At 48.8% G+C, this 17343-nt stretch overlaps 1 protein-coding gene across 1 annotated transcript in view; it reads right to left on the bottom strand.

The window, feature by feature from the left end:
* Nucleotides 1–2138: 2138 nt before the first annotated feature.
* glud1b (glutamate dehydrogenase 1b) overlaps nt 2139–17343 on the bottom strand; it is a 15927-nt gene continuing 722 nt past the window's right edge. The window contains exons 2-13 of the mRNA XM_067244741.1: nt 12551–12631; nt 12215–12270; nt 11283–11346; nt 10497–10591; nt 9731–9910; nt 5873–6010; nt 5557–5694; nt 5226–5306; nt 4125–4248; nt 3714–3805; nt 3519–3581; nt 2139–3144 (exon numbers count right to left, since the gene is read on the bottom strand). Of these exons, the coding sequence (XP_067100842.1) occupies nt 3025–3144; nt 3519–3581; nt 3714–3805; nt 4125–4248; nt 5226–5306; nt 5557–5694; nt 5873–6010; nt 9731–9910; nt 10497–10591; nt 11283–11346; nt 12215–12270; nt 12551–12631 (1232 nt within the window). The 3' untranslated portion in view covers nt 2139–3024. The remainder of the gene's footprint in view (nt 3145–3518; nt 3582–3713; nt 3806–4124; nt 4249–5225; nt 5307–5556; nt 5695–5872; nt 6011–9730; nt 9911–10496; nt 10592–11282; nt 11347–12214; nt 12271–12550; nt 12632–17343) is intronic.

Below are 17343 nucleotides of genomic sequence, written 5' to 3' on the forward strand. Positions count from 1 at the left end.
CACCAAAAGCTGCAATGCTACACTACAATTTACAGACAAAAAACTTAACAAACTGACAAACTCAAATTCTTGGGAAAAGGACAAATTATTTTTTGTTGTGTTAGCAATGCGCATACATAATCATATTGTGCTTGGTAAATCTGTAAAAATATATTTTTATACTCAATATAATTTTCAAATAATGTTATGGCTCCCAACTGTCATGTAATGGACTTGTCCATGGAAGAGGGTGACAAATCTAAACAACCGAAAAACCAAAATGTTGAAAACTCTTAAATGCGTGCAGTTATGGAAGCAAATCAGTGACATAATGTTTTGAATTTAATAAGGATAGGTAGAGAAATGGAGCAATAGAGAAGAGAAAACACATGATGACTACCAGGGAAAACAACCATGCTTCGGTGAGTCCAATGTGATCAAATCGTGCATCAAGGCTCGATTTCTCTACCTATCCTTGGTATCCCGGATGTGGCTCGAATTTGATAGGCTCGAATTCTTTTGGCTCCAATTTTTTCCGATCGAATTTTTTTGCCTCGAAGTTGATAGGCTCGATTTTTTGGGGCTCAATTCTTTTTTACTTGAATTTTTTAAGATAAATTTGTTTTGGCTTGAATTTGAGCGACCTGAATTTTATTTTACATTGAAATATATTAGGATGAGAATTCGGTCTTGTCTAAATTTCAATATTAAGTATTCAATGCCTTTTAAAATTCAAAACATGTCACTCATTTGCTTCCATATACCGTTAGTCATTCCAAGGATTTCTTTATTAACCCAATGCTTCAATTACGTCAGTTTCAAAGTCATACAAATTAAAGTAATTACATTTATGTTAAAATGAAACAGGTGACATAAAAACTCAAATAAAATACAACTAAAAGATTATCTGATAAATTAAATAAAAATTATGTTGTGAGTGATCCATTCAACAGTCTTGAATTTACCTCATTTTTACCAATCTTATGGTTTGCTGTCAAGAAAACTTAATGATTTTCACGTTAATATAGGCTAGTGGTTAACCTGTTTTTATATTTTTTATATCAGTAAGCAGTTCTGTAAATCTAGACAGAAGAAAGAACATGATGAAAATAAACAATGACCTGAACAATACATTTTCCATGAAACTGTTTAATCCCTTATACTGTGATCCCTGTACCATGTTAAGATGTGATGAGTACCATATATGACGTGTTTTGTAACAATTAAAATATTCTAGATTCCTAGGCGTGGTTGAGAGAGAGGGAGGGGGGGGGAGAAACACAGAGAGAGAGAGTGAGTGAGAGAGAAAGAGAGTGTGTATTTACCATTCCTGTCTCCATGGTCTCACAGCAACCGTGGTGAAGGAAAAAGTGGGAGACCTGATGGGCGGAAAAGCCGAGCCAGAGAAGAAAGGTGATTTGTCTTCAACAGCCTCCCAGTGGTCGTTCTAATACAACTAACCAGCATGTCCGACTAGCGGAGGTGGAGTTGCCTGCATGGTCCTGTAGTGGTGCCTGAGGGCGTGCTCTGAGGGCATGCTCTGAGGGCGTGTTCTGAGGGCGTGTTCTGAGGGCGTGTTCTGAGGGCGTGCTCTGAGGGCGTGTTCTGAGGGCGTGTTCTGAGGGCGTGCTCTGAGGGCGTGCTCTGAGGGCGTGCTCTGAGGGCGTGTTCTGAGGGCGTGTTCTGAGGGCGTGCTCTGAGGGCGTGCTCTGAGGGCGTGTTCTGAGGGCGTGCTCTGAGGGCGTGTTCTGAGGTACTGTCTGTGTCCTGCAGGTGTGGGGGACATGGTGACTGACGCGGTGGGGAAGGTGGCAGCAGGCGCAGCAGCAGACAACGCAGCAGACAAGGTCATGTCGTTTGGACAGAACCTCTTCAAATGAGCCCCCACCACCCTTCCACTACCCCTCCCTGCACCCCCCCTCCATCCTGCCCCATCCTACTCCACACAGCTACTCTCTAAAGGATATGGCTGACCTAGTCTTGCCCTTTTATGGACCAGTCTACCCTCCCTGCTTTTCTCCTGGCCTCTATCTGCATGGAGGACAGGCCCTCATGCTTCATGGCCTTCAATAGTGTACGAACACTATGTCATCTTTAAATGCATCTGGCTGTCCTACAGCAAATTAAACAATATCAAACTTCAAAAACTACACCATAACTATTTTTTTTGTTGTCGTTTTATTGGTTTTCACAAAAAGAAAAAAAATGATGGCAATATAAATTTCCCAAACAAATGTCCATGTGAGGACTTATTGGACGGTTATTGGAGAGGGACATGTCCTTCCTGTCCCAACGCCAGCCAGGCCAGGATGAGGGATGAGGGGTACAGGGTTGGTACAGGGCAGGACCAAAACACAGTAGAACTAGTTGAACCAGAACACAGTTGAACCAAAACACAGTAGAACTAGTTGAACCAGAACACAGTTGAACCAAAACACAGTAGAACTAGTTGAACCAAAACACAGTAGAAGAAGGTGATCTTTAGGACCCAACGACCCAGGGCAAGAGCAGCACCCCAGTGTAACTAGTGTGAACCCCGATACCTGGTCTCTCCAACACCATCCCCAAACCCAACTGTGTGTGTGTATCGCAAACTGAGGAACTACTTAATGTCTATTCTCTTAATAGAAAGTTATATCAATTTCTGTCAATTCAAGTTCAAATGGGCGGGTCCCTTTCGTACAGAGCTCTTTGAGCTAAGGCATCTTCAGTGCTGTGGGCTGAGAGCATGGCTCACCCGGGGGGGGGGGGGGGGGGGGGGGGGGCAACAATGAAGGATGAACAGAAGGGTTAATCTCTATAAGCACAGATACCTGATATCAAGTTGTATTTTTTTACATCCATGATGAAGCTAAACTGGGATGGTCTTAAGGTGTCGTTCAGGATTGGCCACAGCATGTCTCAGCCTAAAGTGTGTGTGTGAAGAGATATGTGGCATGTGAGAAGGATTTGCTTTTTCAAACAGCTAATAGCTGATTTGGCGACGTGCAGCGAAGGGATGAACAGGAGAGGAGGGCGGGGGAGTTAAGAGCCGTGATTGGACGATTATGTGAAGGTGAGCCCAGCCTCGTTGTAGACCTTGAAGACCTTCTCGATGGCATTGACGTACGCTGCTGTCCGCAGGTCCAGCCCCAGGTTGTACTTGGAGGCTGTGCGCATGATTTGCTGTGGAGAAGACACACACACACACACACACACACACACACACACACACACACACACACACATGAAACCTCTGACCAACCAGTCTGTCACAAAGAAATGATTTGCACGAAACACAAACAATTGTACAGGTTCTATAATAGACGTCTCTTGCATAGTTCAGTGTGCTGTTCGTGTCTGTACTGTTCCTGACTAGTACAGCCAGGCTGAAACGCACATACCAGCACCTGCCCTTGAGCGCAGGCAGGGACGACATGCCAGGCATCATCATCATGAGTCATCCACTTCAAACAAAGCCCGACCCCAAAAAAACACACACGCACACTCTCATTCACCAATGCACACACACGTGCACACAGACACCCGCACACGCTTACCCTGGCAGATCTCTCCATGGTGTAGGCCAGCCCAGAGTGCACGATGTCCTTCTCAGAAGCCCCCTGGGAAGGGACAGAGGACCGCGGAACAGTCATCGTCATGGAGCACTAGGCCTCCTGCAACTCTGAGCAACATTAGTGTGTGTGCGTGTGTTTGTGCGTGTGTGTGAGTGTGTGTGTGTGGGGGGCACTCACAGCAACTCTAGCCTGGAAGTCAGCAGTGGGCACCACAGGGATTGGTCCTCCCTGCTTTCCAAACTTCCTTTCCAAGCTCTCCTGGACAGACACTGAGGGGGTAGATACATGTTTATATAGGAAGCCATGAAGTCTGACCATCCATCCGTCCATCTAAGTGTCTTTCTATCTCGATCGATCAGCTGACAGATAGAGATTACGCCAACGATGTGAAGAACGATGCTATTACTGCACTCCTACTTTCCACCGCCACACACCCACGAACAACAGTTCCAGTACAGGCAGAGCTCTTTCAGCTATCAATAGAGCCAGCTATGTTTACGAGGTACACTTTGATTTCCTCCCCAGCAGCACAGAGGGAGTATGTTCAAGTTGGGGTTAAAGGTGAGGGGTCAGGGGTCAGGGGCTCACTCAGCAGGTGGTAGTTGGAGTCCCTCTCGTATTTGAAGGTCAGTCGTCCGTAGCTGACGTGGTTGAGGTTCTTGAGCCACTCAAAGTAGGACACGGTCACGCCCCCAGCGTTCAGGTACATGTCCTGCAGAGGCACAGGTCAGCAGGGGTCAGCACAGGGTCAGCACAGGGTCAGCACCATGTGTGAATAAGGGCTGGAACGATTTGTCAATGTTATCAACAACGTCAACAGTGAAAAATTGGCTACAAATATTTCTGTTGTCGTAAAGTCATTGATCTAATATGACCTATTTTAAAGGCCTGCAATAACGCAATTTGATCAGTGCGGCGCTGTAGAGCTAGACTGAACGCTTCTATGTGCAATCCAATAGAAGACGAGACGACACAGTGCTTATGAGAATGTCTCATGAGAATGTCGGAGTGCAAACAAAGCCGAACTAGCAGAGTGTGTGGAAAGTTTTACCAAACTTTAAAAAAGTGTTAAAATCTTTTTTAAGTGAAATTTTACAGTTTTTCTCCATTGCTTTGGCTAATTTCACGAAACAGAAATGACATTCTCAAAACAACACGTGCAAACCTCCAAACCGCTGGGCACTTGTTCACAACTCATTGGAATTTCTCATTCCTTTCATCAAATTGCAATTGTATTAGCACATCCTTGTAAATGACAAGTACAATTGCCTACAGTTGGCACAACTCACGCCACACATTGTATATCTCACCCTGAAAAGGCAACGCCAAACAAGTAGCCAAGCTAACGTTGTAAACAGTGACGGACGAGGCGCAGGTTAACGGAGTGAGGCATGTATTTGATCTATGTATTTGTGCTGAACCATATAAGCTATTTTGCCAAATGCACTTAGAGCTTTGAGAATGTCATTTCTGTTTCAAGAAGTGAGCCAAAGCAATGGAGAAAAACTGTAATATATTTTTTTTTATTGCAGTAAAGGGATAGTTTGATTTGCATAGATGAAGCGTAGGAGTGCATGCTGAGATCTAGCATAGGAGTTGTGACTTTTGATTATCTTAACACGTGTGAGTGCATGTGTGTTAGTGCGTCTGTGTGAGGGTGTGGTTGTGTGTGGGTGTGTGCGCCCTCACAGGGATGACCATGACGTTGTTCTCCAGGAAGATCTTGTCAGCGTCGGGTGTGGTGGGACCGTTGGCTCCTTCAGCGATGATCTGAAACACAGCAGCACAGACCAATCAGAACAGACTGTCCTTCCTCCCCATTTCCTGTCTCACTTCCTGTCATGTCTGAAACGCTTCAAAACCAGGTGCGATTCCAGCCACAGGAACCTGGACCATCTCTGACTAACATGGGGTCTGTAGTCTGTGTGTCTCCAGTCCCAGGTGTCCCCTCCATCAGTGTGTGTGTCTGTGTGTGAGTCAGTGTGTGTGTGAGAGAGTGTGTTCTCTGGGGGGACGGTACCTTGGCCTTGATCCTGTGGGCGTTGTTGCGTGTGAGCTGCTTCTCGCTGGCTGCTGGGATCAGGATGTGGCAGTCGGCTTCCAGAAGGCTCCCCTCGTACGGCTGAGCTCCTGGGAAGCCCACGATGGTGCCGTGTTGCTGCGCACACACACACACACACACACGACAACCACTAAATACAGTCAGAAAGGAAATGCGGGAAAGAGAAAAAGCCAAGATGTCTGAAGAGAGGGAACTGAGAGACGTGAACACGGTGAGAGAGCCATGCTGTCCCGAGAGAGGGTGAAAGAGGGGGGTCGGGGAGATGTAGTCCTACCAGCTTGTAGTCCTCCAGCTGTTTGGGGTCCATGCCTGCGGGGTTGTAGATGCTGCCGTCCACCTCTGCGATGCCCACACACTTGGCCCCGTACCTGTGCAGGTACCTCATGGAGTGGAGACCCACATTTCCAAAGCCCTGAGGGACGCACACACCACAGACGTTCTCATGACCAGCATCATCATCACACACACACATACTCTGGCCACACACACACATACTCTGGCCACATCGACTACAATCCAACTGTCTGTCACCATCTCAACACCCCCATGTGGTGAGTCCTTGTTACGACCCCGTGTAAACGGCACTCTGACACCCCCATGTGGTGAGTCCTTGTTACGACCCCGTGTAAACGGCACTCTGACACCCCCATGTGGTGAGTCCTTGTTACGACCCCGTGTAAACGGCACTCTGACACCCCCATGTGGTGAGTCCTTGTTACGACCCCGTGTAAACGGCACTCTGACACCCCCATGTGGTGAGTCCTTGTTACGACCCCGTGTTTGTGAAAACCAGACAAAAGACGTTGCGTCTATCCAAACAACCATGCTGCTGTGTGGATTGAGTGTTGAAGACGTATGTGCTGTTGCACGGTATGTGTGACATGAGACGTCTGGTAGCAGTATGAGAAGCAGCTCGTTTCGGTTTGTTCCGACCAACGAGACCTGAGGAATTCACAGCCCTGCACGCTTACTGCCTGCAACCGCAGCTAGAACACAGCTGCAGTAAAACAGGATATGATTCCGTACGCAGGCATGGCTTATCACAGTGGGAGTCCAAATGCATCCCTGGAATCAGTCAATCCAAAGTGACAAATATACATGTTTAACAGTCTCATTTTATATGTTCAGAATGTAACCAGGTGTTAGTCAACGCCCGGCGTGTGGTGAAGTGATTCGAGATCTGGAATAACAGGCGTTTTACTGTGCGTGTGCAGTGTGTGTCTATTAATACAGCCCGTTCGGTCACAGCCCTTCCCTCCACTTTGTCTGCGCACGCCGCAAATCTCGAAGAAAATCTAATCACGATGCACCGTAATCCTCGAGCGGGCACATGATCCCCATCCACCGCGCACCCTGCCCCTGCACCCCTCCCCCCATACCGCGCACCCTGCCCCCCTCCCCCCATACCGCGCACCCTGCCCCTGCACCCCTCCCCCCATACCGCGCACCCTGCCCCTGCACCCCTCCCCCCATACCGCGCACCCTGCCCCCCTCCCCCCATACCGCGCACCCTGCCCCTGCACCCCTCCCCCCATACCGCGCACCCTGCCCCTGCACCCCTCCCCCCATACCGCGCTCACTCCCAAGAGGTTCAGTCATGCTGATAAGGGGAAGACTGAAGGCTCTGTTAGGATAAGATAAGAATAGAACAAGGAGGGTGAAGAGGGATGAAGAAGAGCATGTGCATTTGGGGGCGTCCTGGTGGCGTGCACCAATAGGGCCATTCTGTCCATTTCCTGCATGTCTTCCCCTCTCTCCTTCCCTGCTTTCCTCTCTCGTTCTGTCTGTCTATAAATAAAGCCCAGAAAAGGCTCAAAACTATCCTTTTTATTATTTCCACAGACACACACACACACACATTGTATGGAAGAAATGTGCAGGCCTCGAGTGTCAGAAGGAACTGAAAGTCCGGAGGGGAACTGGACTTTACTCTTTCCCCTCACACACTTACTGTCAAACACACACACACACACACGTGCAAACGCACACACACTAACACATGGGGCAGTTCTCTAGTTATCTCAGTCATCAACCAGAAGGAGAATACCACCTCTAAAGCTCCAAACTGGCCGGGTCTGGTTCTGAACCCATCTCTACCAGACTGGCCTGGTTCTGATCATATCTCTACCAGACTGACCTGGTTCTGAACCTATCTCTACCAGACTGGCCTGGTTCTGATCATATCTCTACCAGACTGGCCTGGTTCTGATCGAATCTCTACCAGACTGGCCTGGTTCTGATCATATCTCCACCAGACTGACCTGGTTCTGAACCTATCTCTACCAGACTGGCCTGGTTCTGATCATATCCCTACCAGACTGACCTGGTTCTGATCATATCTCTACCAGACTGACCTAGTTCTGATCATATCTCTACCAGACTGACCTGGTTCTGAACCCATCTCTACCAGACTGGCCTGGTTCTGATCACATCTCTACCAGACTGGCCTGGTTCTGATCATATTTCTACCAGACTGGCCTGGTTCTAAACCCATCTCTACCAGACTGACCTGGTTCTGATCACATCTCTACCAGATTGGCCTGGTTCTGATCATATCTCTACCAGACTGACCTGGTTCTGATCACATCTCTACCAGATTGGCCTGGTTCTGATCATATCTCTACCAGACTGACCTGGTTCTGACCAAATCTCTACCAGACTGACCTGGTTCTGAACCCATCTCTACCAGACTGGCCTGGTTCTGATCATATCTCTACCAGACTGGCCTGGTTCTGATCAAATCTCTACCAGACTGACCGGGTTCTGATCACAGCTCTACCAGACTGGCCTGGTTCTGATCATATCTCTACCAGACTGACCTAGTTCTGATCATATCTCTACCAGACTGACCTGGTTCTGATCACATCTCTACCAGATTGGCCTGGTTCTGATCATATCTCTACCAGACTGACCTGGTTCTGAACCCATCTCTACCAGACTGGCCTGGTTCTGATCATATCTCTACCAGACTGGCCTGGTTCTGATCGAATCTCTACCAGACTGACCGGGTTCTGATCACAGCTCTACCAGACTGGCCTGGTTCTGATCATATCTCTACCAGACTGGCCTGGTTCTGATCAAATCTCTACCAGACTGACCGGGTTCTGATCACAGCTCTACCAGACTGGCCTGGTTCTGATCATATCTCTACCAGACTGACCTAGTTCTGATCATATCTCTACCAGACTGACCTGGTTCTGAACCCATCTCTACCAGACTGGCCTGGTTCTGATCATATCTCTACCAGACTGACCTGGTTCTGAACCCATCTCTACCAGACTGGCCTGGTTCTGATCATATCTCTACCAGACTGGCCTGGTTCTGATCGAATCTCTACCAGACTGACCTGGTTCTGATCACAGCTCTACCAGACTGGCCTGGTTCTGATCATATCTCTACCAGACTGGCCTGGTTCTGATCAAATCTCTACCAGACTGACCGGGTTCTGATCACAGCTCTACCAGACTGGCCTGGTTCTGATCATATCTCTACCAGACTGGCCTGGTTCTGATCAAATCTCTACCAGACTGGCCTGGTTCTGATCAAATCTCTACCAGACTGACCGGGAAGAGTCGTCGTCAAACTACGATGTTTGAGTGCAACCGAAGCAAGCCCGTCAGCACAGCTCTATCAGCCAAGGTAACTTAGTACATCTTATTGAACATAATTTATTTTCATCACCAATTATTATAGTAGAACAGCTTTCTCAAGCAGTTTGTGATGCATTTTGGAAACAGGAGATGAGCTCCTGGTCTAATGCGCCACCTGGCTTGAGAAACCCATTCTCAAAGACTTACTTTTAGTCATTATTAGCACACATATTCTGAATGCCTTCGGCGTAATTCAAATGAGCCATTTTAATCTAGATTAATGCCAAGATTAAAGTGAGATTCATCTAGATTTAAAAAAATGATCTATGCCCACCACTAATCCCTACGTACCAGGGAGTTGGGCAAAATGGCCGGCAACATATTACATCCAAAATACAGACCGTTTGAGAACTGTTGAGTGCATATCGAGGCGGACGACCAATCAGGGCAGATATGTTTCACAAGCCCTGCACAGTAGCCTATCAGCATGTGGCACAAAAACATGTGTGTGTGAAGTGCGTGTGTGTGTGAGGTGTGTATACCTGGATGATGAAGGTCTTGTCCTGGAAGCCCGGGGTCAGGCCCAGCATGCTCATGTAGGAAGCCTCGTTGATGAAGTTCTCGATGCCGTGGAACACTCCGCGCCCCGTGGCTGAGATGCGGCCGTGGATGCCCCCCTGGCTGATGGGCTTGCCTGTCACACACGCGTGGGCGTTGATATCCTGGAGATGACACACACGTACATGACACGTTACAGCAGCAGCGTGTCACACAGCATGAACCAAATGCCCTTCACAACCACAGCCCGAAGAACTACATATCCCACAATGCCATGTGTATCTTATTCTAGGTGGAATGTGGCACCCAGTCCAGGTGTGGTAAACTGGGGACAAGGGTAACTATCTACAATGGAGGACTGGGAGATAGAGCAAGAGAGAAAGAGGTGAGACAGACAGACAGACAGACAGACAGAGAGACAGACAGAGAGAGAGAGAGACCAGTCTCTTTACATGCCTTCTATGACCTAATCCCACCACTCAAATGACCAGCAGGTGAAGCAGGGACAATAGGCCTGCCGGCTGGCTGACCAGAGTCTGCCAGGCCAGGTCTTGAACTGTGTCCTGGCAGAGAGCAGATAAGGTCTGTTTGATTGCTCCAGATAGGGAACTCACTATCTTACTGTGTTCTGACACAAACACTTCACTAATCTAACATGAACAGGTGTTTGGAAACACACCACAATCTCCACACAGTCAGTCAGATCAGCCAGGGAACGTGCTCCTAAGAACGTGTGTGTGTGTCACTCACAGTGTGTGCGATGGTGTTTGCGTATGTGTCGGCGATCCAGGACATCTCTCTCTCTCCTGTGCTCATGTCTGGAGCAGGCACGTCAATGCCTGGGCCTGGGGGGAGACAAATATTGCACCAAAGGAAGAGTATTGTGAGGTAGCACAGCAACATAATACACACACACACAAGCCTGCACCTTAAAATACACACAGTAGACAGGTAGACATTTGATCCACATCAGAATGTGAGATGTGACCTGGAAGAACATGCCAAGCCCCTCCCCTCTCCCGAACAGGGAGGCCTGCCAAGCCCCTCCCCTCTCCCAAACAGGGAGGCCTGCCAAGCCCCTCCCCTCTCCCAAACAGGGGGGCCTGCCAAGCCCCTCCCCTCTCCCGAACAGGGAGGCCTGCCAAGCCCCTCCCCTCTCCCAAACAGGGGGGCCTGCCAAGCCCCTCCCCTCTCCCGAACAGGGGGGCCTGCCAAGCCCCTCCCCTCTCCCGAACAGGGGGGCCTGCCAAGCCCCTCCCCTCTCCCAAACAGGGGGGCAGCGAGGGGGTTGATCCAAAAACAGAACCAGAGAGGGGGATGGGAGGAGAGGAGCTAATACGACTTCAAGGGGGTTGTCCACTCAAACACACACACACACACACACAATCCTCTTTCTTCTTGCAACAAAGCAACAATGAGCTGACATGATCAACACTATAAGGGGCAAGGCTAGGGAGGGGTTGACAGGGGGTGAAACAGGTGCACTCACAGAGACCCTTCCCCCACCATACACACACACACACACACAAGACCCACCGATGAAGCCCTTCTTGGCCAGCTCGATGGTGAACCTCCTGGTGATCTTCTCCAACTCATTATCCTGGGGAAGCAGAGAGGAAGAGAGATATTGTGAGGGAGACAAACATTGATTCTGAAATGGTGGTATAGAGAGAGAGGTATAGAGAGAGAGAGACAGAGAGGTATAGAGAGAGAGAGACAGAGAGAGAGAGACAGAGAGGTATAGAGAGAGAGAGACAGAGAGAGAGAGACAGAGAGGTATAGAGAGAGAGAGACAGAGAGAGAGAGACAGAGAGAGAGAGAGGTATAGAGAGAGAGAGACACAGAGAGAGGTGGGGGGTTGGTGTGGCTAAAAAAAAGAACCGATGCCATTTTCTCGCCCCACTCAGCAATTCTATTGCCTTCAGTTTCACTTTGAGGCCACAAAGGTCTGCCTAGACATGCAGGCTTCCATGCATGTGTCCATGAAGGAGGCGGAGCTCCACTAGCACAGCTCAACACAACGACCACAGACCAGGCTCACTACGACAGACTGAGAGCACTGCTCTCCCCTGCTGAGGACACTGAGGAGACACTGAGGACAAGACTCCAAATCAATGTCCTCCCCCTGCAGCAGTGGAAATGATTCACTGCGTGTGCGTGTGTGTGTGCGTCTTTGAAATAGATCATTGATATGACAGAAACCTGGGTTTGAGTCCTGTGCACCAGAGCGTTACTTTCCACTATAATCCAAAGCTGTGTGTGTGTATTCGTGTACATGTGTGTGTGTGAGTATGTGCATGTAGAAAACTGCTTATAGCTAGTGGAGAGGAGTATATTTGTGCTGATATAGAATCTATATCTCTCTTATGTGTGTGTGTTTTCCTGACAGAAAGACCCCTAAATGCTTCCAAGCCTATAGTGGTATGTGTGTGCCTCTGTGCGTGTGTAGGATGGGGGGTGTAACTCACAGAGTAATTCTTGGTGTTGATCTTCACTCCAGCTTTGGCCCCTCCAAACGGCACATCTGGAGACAGAGAATAAAGATTAAAGACCCCTGGATTATCCTCCCCGCACGCACGCACACAGATTTGATTTCACTGGAAACGCACATCTCTGGGAAACGCGAGGACCTCATTAAGGCCAGTGAGTTTGTGTGTGGTCACTGACCGTAAACACTGCTTTATATGACAGAGAGAGCAGGGAGAGAGAGAGACAGAGGAGAGAGGGGGATCCCAGAGCGTAGAGAGACAGGAAGTCCTGTGAGGTGTGCAAGTGATCCAGGGAGAGTCTGCAGGCGTACTCACCCACCACGGCACACTTATAGGTCATCAGAGAGGCCAGGGCTTTCACTTCGTCCACCGACACGTCCATGCTGTAGCGGATACCTGCGCACAGCACAAACACATTTCAATACACCAACTACATTCCACTTGCAAGGACTTTTCAAGATCTCAACACACACACATGCGGTAGCAGCGATGCTGTGTGCACTTCTGGTAGAACAGCATTGTTTTGGGTGCTTCCACCAGTAAGACTCCAGGGCAGCCCCAGCTGAGACCCTGGCTCCTGAGGACGACAGCCCCGTCCCCGCACTAGCCCTCAGAGCCAACACACCGATCGGCATACACAGCAGGCTGGATTCAACACCGCCACCAGCACACTGACAAGCACAACAGTGAGCATGAACATCACTCAGTCCTCTGGTGCCTGTGTTCCCAGTCACCCAGGCGATGGCATGAAAAGGTGAGGTGTCACCCTTATTGGTTAGGGTGGTTGTGGTGATCATGAGCTTTGGCTCTGAGACAATTCCTGTGTTTTCATTTGTCCCCTATGTAGTACACACTTTACTCCCCCAGTTAGTACACACTCTTTACTCCCCCAGTTAGTAAACACTATTTACTCCCCCAGTTAGTACACACTCTTTACTCCCCCAGTTAGTAAACACTCTTTACTCCCCCAGTTAGTAAACACTATTTACTCCCCTAGCTGGGAAACACTATTGGGGGAGCAGGGAGTCAGTTGGCTGAGCGGTGAGGGAATCGGGCTAGTAATCCGAAGGTTGCCAGTTTGATTCCCGGTCATGCAAACTGACGTTGTGTCCTTGGGCAAGGCACTTCACCCTACTTGCCTCGGGGGAATGTCCCCGTACTTACTGTAAGTCGCTCTGGATAAGAGCGTCTGCTAAATGACTAAAATGTAAAAAAAAAAAATGTAGCTAGTAAACACCATTTACTCCCCCAGTTAGTAAACACTATTTACTCCCTCAGTTAGTAAACACTATTTACTCCCTCAGTTAGTAAACACTATTTACTCCCCCAGTTAGTAAACACTATTTACTCCCCTAGCTAGTAAACACTATTTACTCCTCCAGTTAGTAAACACTCTTTACTCCCCCAGTTAGTAAACACTATTTACTCCCCTAGCTGGGAAACACTATTGGGGGAGCAGGGAGTCAGTTGGCTGAGCGGTGAGGGAATCGGGCTAGTAATCCGAAGGTTGCCAGTTTGATTCCCGGTCATGCAAACTGACGTTGCGTCCTTGGGCAAGGCACTTCACCCTACTTGCCTCGGGGGAATGTCCCCGTACTTACTGTAAGTCGCTCTGGATAAGAGCGTCTGCTAAATGACAAAAAAAAAAAAAAAAAAAAAATGCTAGCAAACACCATTTACTCCCCCAGTTAGTAAACACAATTTACTCCCTCAGTTAGTAAACACTATTTGCTCCCCCAGTTAGTAAACATTATTTACTAGCCTAGCTAGTACACACTATTTACTCCCCCAGTTAGTAAACACTATTTACTCCCCCAGATGGTAAACACTATTTACTCCCCCAGATGGTAAACACTATTTACTCCCCCAGTTAGTAAACACTATTTACTAGCCTAGCTAGTACACACTATTTACTCCCCCAGTTAGTAAACACTATTTACTCCCCCAGTTAGTACACACTCTTTACTCCGCCAGTTAGTAAACACTATTTACTCCCCTAGCTAGTAAACACTATTTACTCCCCCAGTTAGTAAACACTCTTTACTCCCCCAGTTAGTAAACACTCTTTACTCCGCCAGTTAGTAAACACTCTTTACTCTGCCAGTTAGTAAACACTATTTACTCCCCTAGCTAGTAAACACTATTTACTCCCCCAGTTAGTAAACACTATTTACTCCCCTAGCTAGTAAACACCATTTACTCCGCCAGTTAGTAAACACTATTTACTCCCCTAGCTAGTAAACACTATTTACTCCGCCAGTTAGTAAACACTATTTACTCCCTTAGCTAGTAAACACTATTTACTCCGCCAGTTAGTAAACACTCTTTACTCCCCTAGCTAGTAAACACTATTTACTCCGCCAGTTAGTAAACACTCTTTACTCCCCTAGCTAGTAAACACTATTTACTCCGCCAGTTAGTAAACACTCTTTACTCCCCTAGCTAGTACACTCTCATTCATCCACCCTGCATGGCTGTGTACAAGTCGGTTCATCACCATGGCAACGTGTGGGCAGTCCAGGAGTAATGGATCCCAGGCACCATCAGAAGGGCTGGGTGACTGTCATGCTACCAGGCCACAGTGCTGTGTGTGTGTGTGTGTGCTTGTGTCTGTCATAAACCAAATATAGTTCCTCTAAAGTTAGCTTGTAGAGGAGCCAAGGGCACCTAGCACTGCTTTCAAAGGGTGGAGGACAGTGTGTGTGTGTGTGTGACAGCAGCCCGGGGTTGAGCCAGACCACAGCAGAATGAGCCGCACCCCCCTTCCCCCACGAGGCTCTCTCCTCTAAAGTGACATCATCTTTCTGCACCATCAGCTGGAATTACCCAGGCTTCTCCAAAAACAACCATGCCCCTGGCCCTGCCCCCTGGCCCTGCCCCCTGGCCCTGCCCCCTGGCCCTGCCCCCTGCTCCCTGGCCCTGCCCCCTGCCCCCTGGCCCTGCCCCCTGCCCCCTGGCCCCTGGCCCTGCCCCCTGCTCCCTGCCCCCTGCCCCCTGCCCCCATGCTCCACCGGTGTGGTCACCCAGTGTAGATCTCTATGGACAGGAAGGCTGCTCTACAGTGGCTTGCTGCAACTGCATGAATCCTTTACATTTACATTTAGTCATTTAGCAGACGCTCTTATCCAGAACGACTTACAGTAAGTACAGGGACATTCTCCCCGAGGCAAGTAGGGTGAAGTGCCTTGCCCAAGGACAGAATGCAGTCCTGCATCTCTGAACGCTCAACAGAACCAGGGCCTGCCTGGTCCTTTCTCTTCCTCCTCCCATCCCCCTCTACCGCAGCTCCACTTTGTAAACACATTCCTCTGACAAGCTAAATAGCTCTCTGGGAAACACACACACACATACCCATGCGCCAGAAGACAGCTTCATTGTTTGATCTTATTTCCCAGAGTAGATGACCATGATGAACGACAGGAAGCCTGCTATAATGTGACCCCCACACACACACACACATCTTCATTTGAGTCACACCCATGGGGAATAAAGGCACTGCTGGTGGCTCACACTGGATGAGATACTCCTACACTAGTTAGTAGAGTTGCCCTGATCTCACTCTCGGAAAACAGGGACATTTCTACCTTTTCAGACTCAACTAAATGTTCCAGAGCAGGTTCATCATTAGACTAAGTAAGCTATTAACTTATTAACTTGCATTACCTTATTATAAGAGCATACTAAAGCAATGGGTGATAGTCAATATGAAGATATTAATGGATGAATACCCTATCTTCATAATGTTATCGATTCACATTGACTTCTGTATTGCAGTGTAGTAGGAAAATCTATGTCCTGTGCTTTGGCAGTGAAGAAGGATGTCAGGAGACTCCTAGCCTCAACAACAACCCACCAGTACACAGCCTTGAACTCTGGAATTTGCCCTGAACCAAACTGAATCAGGGTCAAAGAGACAATTACTGATTAAGCCCAGAGGATTGAAGCCCAGCCCTCTGGCCCTGGCTCCCCAGCACCTCTCCTGGAGCGGGGAGGGCTCCGAGCTGAGCTTCCTCTTGGCCGAACAGCTGTCAGGTGGCAGTGGTTGGAGCCCAGAACACCGTGGGTGTTACTATTACAACCAATCCATGGTCACATGGCCTGGCCCTGCACTGGACTTAAATGTGATATAAGACTTCATTATGGAAGGAGGAGAGCTGTTGAGACCAGGCCAGGGGAGAGACCAGGACCAGGCCAGAGGAGAGACCACAGCAGAGATCAGAACTAGGCCAGAGGAGAGATCAGAGGGGAGATCAGAGGAGAGATCAGAACCAGGCCAGAGGAGAGATCAGAGGAGAGATCAGTGGAGAGACTAGAGGAGAGAGCAGCTCAGTCAGCTGTGTTGCAGCATGTCTTCATGTCTTCATGTCTCTGCGTCAGTCTGGAACCCCGTCCCTTTCCCTCTGGGCCCCTCCCCCACCCACCACCAAACTGGCCAATCAGAGCCCGGGGTACGTTAACACCCTCTGACCTCCCCCCTCCCTCCCTCCTACTCCAATGCTGGGGCCGTCCCATCCTCATCCTGACCTCCCTGTCCCAGAATGCACTGCACAAACCCCTGCCTTGAACAACATGTGTTCCCTCCTGGTTCACCATCTGGAACCCTACACACACGGGCAGGTTCACACCCTGACGCACAACCTGCGTCTGTAGGTGGGTGTGACGGTTTAGCAATGTTCTCATGTACTTCACCTGTGACTGGGTTGTGTGGTTAGTGTTATTCCTGAACAGAGGACATCATACAGAACTAGTACACCTGAGGCTTCTGTTGACCACAGCTTTAGGGATGACAAGCACACTACACCTGAGCACCCAGTCAAAAACAGGTCACGCGCGTTAAAAGCAGACTGATGGTGACATCTGTGATAAGGATGTATGGAGACAGACTGGACCAGAGCAAGCAACACCCCAGCAGCAAGTCCACTGTCATGCTATGATTCAGCTAATAAGCCAGAGAAATGAGACCACAATGATACTGTTAAACAGCTGTCAAGCTAACTGCTAGCTACAACCACAGGTGTGTGGGAAGGTCACTCAGGGCTGCTACCGGCTAGCTTGCACTCTCCACATGGGGGTGTCAGTTCAAAACTTACATATTTAACAAGCTGCAG

The sequence above is a fragment of the Osmerus mordax genome, chromosome 10 (genome assembly GCF_038355195.1).
Source record: "Osmerus mordax isolate fOsmMor3 chromosome 10, fOsmMor3.pri, whole genome shotgun sequence".
Taxonomy (NCBI): Eukaryota; Metazoa; Chordata; class Actinopteri; order Osmeriformes; family Osmeridae; genus Osmerus; species Osmerus mordax.